This window comes from Neophocaena asiaeorientalis, unplaced genomic scaffold, assembly GCF_003031525.2.
Source record: "Neophocaena asiaeorientalis asiaeorientalis breed wild unplaced genomic scaffold, Neophocaena_asiaeorientalis_V1.1 scaffold45, whole genome shotgun sequence".
NCBI classification, from domain to species: Eukaryota; Metazoa; Chordata; class Mammalia; order Artiodactyla; family Phocoenidae; genus Neophocaena; species Neophocaena asiaeorientalis.
Genome location: NW_020174642.1, coordinates 10676265 through 10683897, shown reverse-complemented (window position 1 = coordinate 10683897; position 7633 = coordinate 10676265). Strand labels below are relative to the sequence as shown.

General features: G+C 47.6%; 1 protein-coding gene across 1 annotated transcript in view; it reads left to right on the top strand.

The window, feature by feature from the left end:
* The first annotated feature begins 4153 nt into the window (after positions 1-4153).
* The window catches only part of WDR4 (WDR4 tRNA N7-guanosine methyltransferase non-catalytic subunit), a 24486-nt gene continuing 21006 nt past the window's right edge, over positions 4154-7633 (top strand). The window contains exons 1-3 of the mRNA XM_024758439.1: positions 4154-4276; positions 5956-6021; positions 7024-7167. Coding sequence (XP_024614207.1) covers positions 4188-4276; positions 5956-6021; positions 7024-7167 — 299 coding nt within the window. The 5' untranslated portion in view covers positions 4154-4187. The remainder of the gene's footprint in view (positions 4277-5955; positions 6022-7023; positions 7168-7633) is intronic.

Sequence of the window (7633 nt, the reverse complement as noted above, 5' to 3'; positions counted from 1 at the left end):
CTTCAGTATATCTGGGGGAAACACAATTCAACCCATAACATATGTCAAAACCACACCAAATGGGAGATTATGAGTGACTTTATTTTTTTAATGGAGAAAATTGTTAAGCTTTATTGAGATATGGTTGACAAAACATTGTGTGGGTTTAAGGTGAATAATGTAATGATTTGACATATGTACAGTTGACCTTTGAACAACAGGCTTTGAACTACATGGGTCCACTTATACCTGCATCTTTTTCAATAAATATGGTACCTGTATTTTCCTTTTACAGATCTTTACATTAACTAAACATAGGGAAAAGTCTGTGTTCGATTAGCAATCATAACACACGGAATCAAAAGAACTGGGGTTTGAGTCCTGACTCGGAACAAACTGCGTCAGCTTCCTGCCCTTTGAGGCAGAGATAGCAGTACCTGCATTTCGACTGCACAGGGGGTTGGCGCCCCTAGCCCCTGAGTTGGTCAAGGGTCAAGTGTATATACTGCAAATTCTTACCACAGTAAGTTTAGTTAACACTCCCCTCGCCTCACATAGGTATAATTTTTGTGTGTGTGCTGAGAACTTTTAAGATCTGCTCTATTAAATTTCCAGTATACAATCCAATATTCCTAACTATGGTCACCGTGTTGTACATTACATGCCCAGTGTTTATTCATCTTATAACTGGAGGTTTGTAGCCTTTGACCACCTTCACCCATTTTCCCCTGATTCCCCACTCCAACCCCTGTCCGTGTCAACTGCCAATCTGCTCTGTTTCTATGAGTTTGGTTTTTTTATTCCACATATAGATAAGATTATACAGTATTCATCTTTTTCTGCCTGTCTTATTTCACACAGAATCATGCCCTCTAGGTTCATCCATGTTGTTGCAATGGTGAAGTGGCAGGATTTACTTCTCTTTTATGGCTGAATTATATGTAGACATATATATATGTATATATATATGTAGCATTTTCTTTTTTCTCTTTTCCGTAAAATTTTTATTTTATTTTTTATTGAGATATAGTTGACGTATAACATTGTATCAGTTCCAGGTGTACAACATAATGATTCAGTATTTGTATACATTGTGAAATCATGACCACAGTAAGTCTAGGTAACATTCATTACCACACATAGTTGCAAACTTTTTTTTCTTGTGATGAGGACTTTCAAGATCTATTCTCTTAACTTTTTAAAAAATCAATTAATTGATTGATTGATTTTTGGCTGCATTGGGTCTTCGCTGCTGTGCGCGGGCTTTCTCTAGTTGCCACGAGCGGGGGCTACTCTTCGTTGTGGTGCGCGGGGGCTTCTCTTTTTGTGGAGCACGGGCTCTAGGTGCGTGGGCTCAGTAGTTGTGGCTCTCGGGCTTAGCTGCTCTGTGGCAGGTGGGATCTTCCCGAACCAGGGCTCGAACCCGTGTACCCTGTATTGGCAGGCAGATTCTTAACCCCTGCACCACCAGGGAAGCCCCTTCAAGTAGATTTGATTAAAATTAAAAAGGTAGATGTTATCATGAAATTTGATGAAAAAAATCTTGAGGAAAATAAGTCTTGTTGGCACAAGTACTATAAGAATTGTTTACATCTGATGGTCAAGTACAGATCTTTAAGTTTTCATTTATAGCTGCTCTGCGTCTTTTGAGACAATGCAGGATTCCTCTTAACTCTTTATTATTTTTCTTCCAAATAACAAATAATAAAGACTTAAGAGGAATAGTGCAGCTCCAAAAAAATTGTAGTTATTTCTCGAGGTTGTAACCTATAACATGAAAGTAGTGAAGCTTCCAGGTCAGTTTAGTGTTTGTTTTTTTCCGGTACGCGGGACGCGCAGGCTCAGCGGCCATGGTTCACGGGCCCAGCCTCTCCGCGGCACGTGGGATCTTCCCGGACCGGGGCACGAACCCGTGTCCCCTGCATCGGCAGGCGGACTCTCAACCACTGCGCCACCAGGGAAGCTCCAAGGTCAGGTTAAATACGCACATTACAGTTAATTGTATGTTAGAATGTGTGTTACAGAACATTTAAAACGATGTAAACCACGATTGTAAAGAAAGTTAAATTTGCCTGCAAGCCTGCGATGACTGGCTGCCCCTTTCTAGGATCTCTGTGGTCTTGGTATTGTTATCCCACCCAGAAGAGAAACTGTAAATTCACCTGCGGGCCTGAAAAATACCCCAGACCATGAGTATGGACTTTCACTGTACCGGCTAGGTTAGCTGAATAGAAATGATGTTTATAGCCGACGCACCTTCAGAAACACTGTGGAGCCTCCTGCTTCCTCTGCTTTCTGCCCAGCATCAATCCCTCCTTGGAAGCTCCCTTGCGATGATCTCATGTGAGTCTCTGGCTTAGCTCCTGCCCCTTCTCCCCACCCCCAACCTCCCGCCCCCAGCCCTCTGCGTTCTCTGTTCTGTGATACAGACTCTCTTCCATCTTCTGCCTCCATGAAAGCCCCTTTTACCTCATTGCCTTAAAGGAAGCCCAGGTTTTCCCAAGCATTCTGCTTTTTTTTAAAAAAATATTTATTTTATTTTTGGCTGTGGGTCTTAGCTGCGGCACTAGGGTTCTTCCTTGGGATCTTTGTTGCGGCACGGGGGATCCTCCATTGCGGCATGTTGGATCCTCCACTGCAGCGCGTGGGCTCCTCATTGTGGCACATAGGCTCAGTAGGTGTGGCACGCAGGCTTAGTTGCTCCGCGGCACGTGGGATCTTAGTTTCCTGACCAGGGATTGAACCTGGGACCCCTGCAATGGAAGGCTGATTCTTAACCGCTGGACCACCAGGGAAGTCTCCCAAGCATTCTGCTTTAAGTCTGGGTGTCAATTCATCCTTGAATCAAACTGGAGGTGGGGTTGAGTCAGGCAGAGTTTCCATGCCTCATGCCTATCGTAATTCGTCTTATGCAAAAATAGCTGATCTTTTAAGACTGCCAATTAGTTGTTCCATTTATTTACTTAGCAAATATTGAGCACTGACTTCATGTCAGGTTTTGTGGTGCAAGCTGGGGCATCGATCGGTGACTTGCCAATTTAGTAGGCATCAGTCCCTGCCTTCATGGCATTTGTAGTCTGGAGACAGACATTAAACAAGTTATCACGGTGCTGTGGATGCAAATAATGGAAAGTCAGGAGAGGCTTCCCTGATTAAGTGATGACTCCACTGTGAGGAAACTGAGTGACTGGAATTAACTAGGGACATAGGGTGTGGGGAGAACATTTCAGGCAGAAAGAATAGCACGCGCTAAGGTCCTGTGGTTAGTAGAACCATTGTTCCAGTGAACGGAAGGGTAGTCACGGCTAGAGCACTGAGACTGAAGCGGGCCTGGTAGGGAAGGAGGCTGCAGAGTCGTTAGGAGGCAGACCACATTTGGTCTCATAGTGGAAGATTAGGATTTGGTTTCTGTACTGAGAACAATGAGAAGCCACTTGTTGATTTTAAGCAGGGAATTGGAACTGTGTTCTGAAAAGGTCCCTCTGGCTTCAGTGTGGAAATTGCATGAGGTGGGGTGGCGGGGAGACAAGGGCGGATGTGACACCAGTTAGCAGCGAGACTCCTGTGGGCTGTGTCGTGGTGGAGGCCACGGAGCTGGAGAGAAGGGGCGTCCAGGGGGATTTATGAGATTAGATGAAGAGTGTGGAATATGGGGGCGGAGAGTCCCGAGAAATCATCCCGCATAACTGATGCCTGGTGACCCACTCCATGAGCATAAGAACACAGGAAAGGAGCCCTATCTTGGGTTGAAAAATAGCAGTTCAGAGGCTTTGCGTTTCGGGCGCGTCTGGCTTATCTTCCCTCAGCTCTGAGCCCACCTCTGACACCGTGTCTTCGACCTGGAGGCAAACTCAGACCCTCTCACTTTTTGAAGGACCAAGTAGGTACCAGGCCGGCCAAGTCGCCCGGCCACAGCGTGAGAAAGATCCAGAACTGGCCCTATGCAGTCTGGAGGATGAGACGAACACTAAACAAGCAAGTGTATTCCATTCGGACAAACGCAACCCACCCCAAGCCACCAGAGGCGCGAAGGCCAGTTTGCGAGTTCTAGGAATAATGCACCTCCTGCGCATGCCCGGGGCTGGCACGTTCGCGGGGCCAGCCCGGATGACGTCTCCTCGCGGCGTCTACGTCTGACGTCACTTTTCGGCGCTGGCAGGAAGGGGCGCTAGGCGGCGCACGTGGGTAGCTGCGCGGCGGGCGGGTACATGGCGGGTCCTGCAGGGCTGGCGCTGTGCGGACATGAGCTGGTGGTGCGGGGCGGCAGCCGGTTGCTGGCCACCTCCACTTCGAGCAGGTGAGGGGTCTGGGCCTGGAGCAGGAGCCAAGGCTGCGGTCGCGTGTCGGGGCCCTGAGACCCCGGCTCTCCCGCACTGCCGGGGTTGCACCCGCCTTGGGGTGACCCCGGGGAGCCCCGCTACTACCTGTGAGCTCTCCGTTGCCACCTGGGCCCGGCCGCGTTCCTGCGCCGCGGAATGTCCGCTCTCCGCGCCTTTCTCCCAAGACCCGCCCAGGGGTCCCCTAGCCGCCTGCCCAGGGCCCCGCGCCCTCCGCGGCGGGTCTGCGGCGCTCTTTGAGGGTTCGGCGCGAGACACTTCCGGGCTGTGCGGGGTCCGGGGGACGCTGGTCAGACCCTCTCTGGAGAGAGGGGTGGAACACTTCCGGGCTGTGCGGGGTCCGGGGGACGCTGGTCAGACTCTCTCTGGAGAGAGGGGTGTGAAGGCAGCCCTTGGGGAGAGGGCTTTTCTCCCGGCCACCAAGTTCGGCGCACCCCCTCTCTCCCCTCCCTCTTCCTGCGTAGGTGCTTGTTTCCTCCTCCCAGCCCACATCCCTCGACCCCGCCCTACTTGCCCTTCGGGGCTGGAGGGTTTTATCTGACACCTCCTCGTTCGGGGGGGTACTCCAGAGCCACTGCGCGCACCTCCCTAGTGGCCCATTACAAGGTCTTGCTTTTGCTTTCCCTAATTTCACGCTCCTTCCTTATCGTTCCCGGGATTTTTAAATCAGTAAATGTTTGTTGATCGAATAGTCTTGACCCAGGAGCCTCTTGGATATTAGTAGTGGTAAGTTTCGGCCCCTGTTTTCTTTCCCAGGGTAGTTTTGATTCTTCCATACTTGAAACAATGTGTCTCTCAAATGTAAAGATACTCTCTGTTCTTTGTTCAGTGTTTGGTTTCAGAGATCCAATAAGATGTTAAGTTTAGATTTCACAGATTTATTCACACACCTGTTGTCTGGCCCAGGTTATTTTGTTTTAGAGCCTCGGGGTATCTAACACATGCCACAGTGAGAGACGGCTAAATTAGACTCCATCTGGTTGCTTCATTCCATACCTTTTGAGGAAATCTAGTGCCTGGCTGGCACAGTTTCTGGCTTGGAGGACTGTTTCGCTTCCTGCGCTGCAGTGTGCCACGTGAAAAGAGTTTGGCTGCAGTCACTTTAAAGGCTATAAATTTGCACGATGTCTTCTCTGTGCCAGGCATTGGAGGGGGAGCTCAGGGTCTGATAGGGAAGGTGGGTGGCTTCTATACTGGTAAATGCCTGGCAGCCATGGGAGCTTTTCTGGGGCAGATCAGACATTTTCTAAACAAGTAATGGTGGTTTTAAACGGGTGCAAAAGACCCTCTGAAAACTTAATAACATCAGAATATAACTTGTTCTTACATAGCCATCTTGCACTGATGTTCTGGTTATCAAAGAACGGTATATTACTTCCTGTTGAATTTTTGTCTTCATTTATTTCACTTAACTGACTTTTATGGACAGACCATATCAGTTATGTATGGCAAATATAAATAGGTTAAGCAAATAAAGCTCCTTAACTGTTCCCTGAAATATCTTATGGAGACAGTTTCTTGTGGATAAGACCCTTAGTGAGCATGCAAATATTGTTTTGATCCAGGTTAAAAAAAAGAAATGAACATTATAATTACCGAAGTGCTTCCTTTAAAATGTTTTTGTTATTTTTTTCTTTAGTGATGATGACAGCCTCTTCATATATGATTGCAGTGCTGCAGAAAAGGAGGCACGAGAGCATAAAGGGTGAGATGGTAGGGGAGCCTCTTCAGGGCTGATGCATGGTTTGAATAATGGGACCGTTCAGTCTAAGGAGTAAGCTGTTTTCTTATTTGCTGAATTCTTCATTTCTGTTACCCGGCTGTGTGGATAAACCAGGGACCACCTCAGGAGAGAAATGTGGAACTACCTTTCAAATTCAGCATTAAGAATATTAGCAGTTTTTTAAAATACTTTAAATTCGTTTTTGTCAGTAATTAACTATTTTATTGGCACTTTGAAATAACAGGGCAATTTTAAATGCATTGAAAGCAGGTGTATGAAATTCACTTTAGCTAATTGAAAGATAAAAGTAGAGTATGGTTTTTAAAACATTTTTTATTGGAGTATAGTTGATTTACAATGTTGTGTTAGTTTCTGCTGTACAGCAAAGTGAATCAGCTGTACATCTATATATATCTCCACTCTTTTTCAGATTCTTTTCCCATATAGGTCATTACAGAATATTGAGTAGGGTTCCCTGTGCTCTACAGTAGGTCCTTATTAGTTATCTATTTTATATATAGTAGTGTGTATATGTCAATCCCAATCTCCCAATTTATCCCTCTCCACCTTTCCCCACTGGTAACCACAGGTTTGTTTTCAGAGTATGGTCATTCTGTATGGTGGTTTTCTTTAGAAGAATCAGGCTTGGGGCCCACTTTAGTTTTCTTAATATGATTTGATCCCTGCCTCTAGTTGTAGATCAGTTCATGTCCTTGAGGGAGTGGGCCTCTGAGGGTCTTTGCAGCTCAGCCCTTGGCATTCTGGTGTGTATGCTGACAGACTTTTCTGTTTACTTAGCTTTACTCCTTAAAAATTAGAGTGGTCCTTAACCTCTCCGTGTCCCCTTAATATGTTTTATGTTCTGGCTACACGAACCTCGTCACATTCTCCACGTCCGAGCGCGTTACAAGCGCACGGGGCTGGCCTGGAGGGCACAGCCTCGCCTGCTGAGGTAAGGCCTGACCTGCCCGCTCTCTTCCTCAGGGAGGACGCGCAGCCTGCGGGTGAGGGGAGTGACACGGCTCTGGCGGCCGCCTTCTCCACGTCTGGCAGCTATTTCGCTTTAACTGATGACAGTAAGCGCCTGATTCTTTTCCGTACAAAACCATGGCAATGTCTGAGTGTCAGGTATGAAATGCTAACGTGGAGTCACTACGCTGTTGAACGCACGGCTTACCCTTGCATGCCAGTAACAATAGTGACAGTAGCGATAGTGTAAGAAGCTAACACAGAGCACCAGTTCTGTGCCAGGAGCTGTGTCGAGTGCTGTACTTGTGTTAACTGATTTAATTCTCATACCAGGCCCATGAGTGGGGCGGCGCGGGGCGGGGCGGTGTTCTCACCCACACCGCTGCTCAGGAAACTTTGAAGCAGCTCCAGTTACTCAGCTCAGCTGGGCCCCGTCCTGGTCACTGGCTACAGAGTCTGTGCCCCTGGCCACTGTGCTGTCGTGCTTTCCAAACACTGTTTCTCCAGTCTTGTGGTGGCAGAAATAGAGAATGCCAGCATGCCCCCTGGGAGTGTGTCGGGGGCTTCGTGTAAGTTAAGGCACCTGGGCTGCTTTTTTTTTTTTTTTTTTCGGTACGCGGGCCTC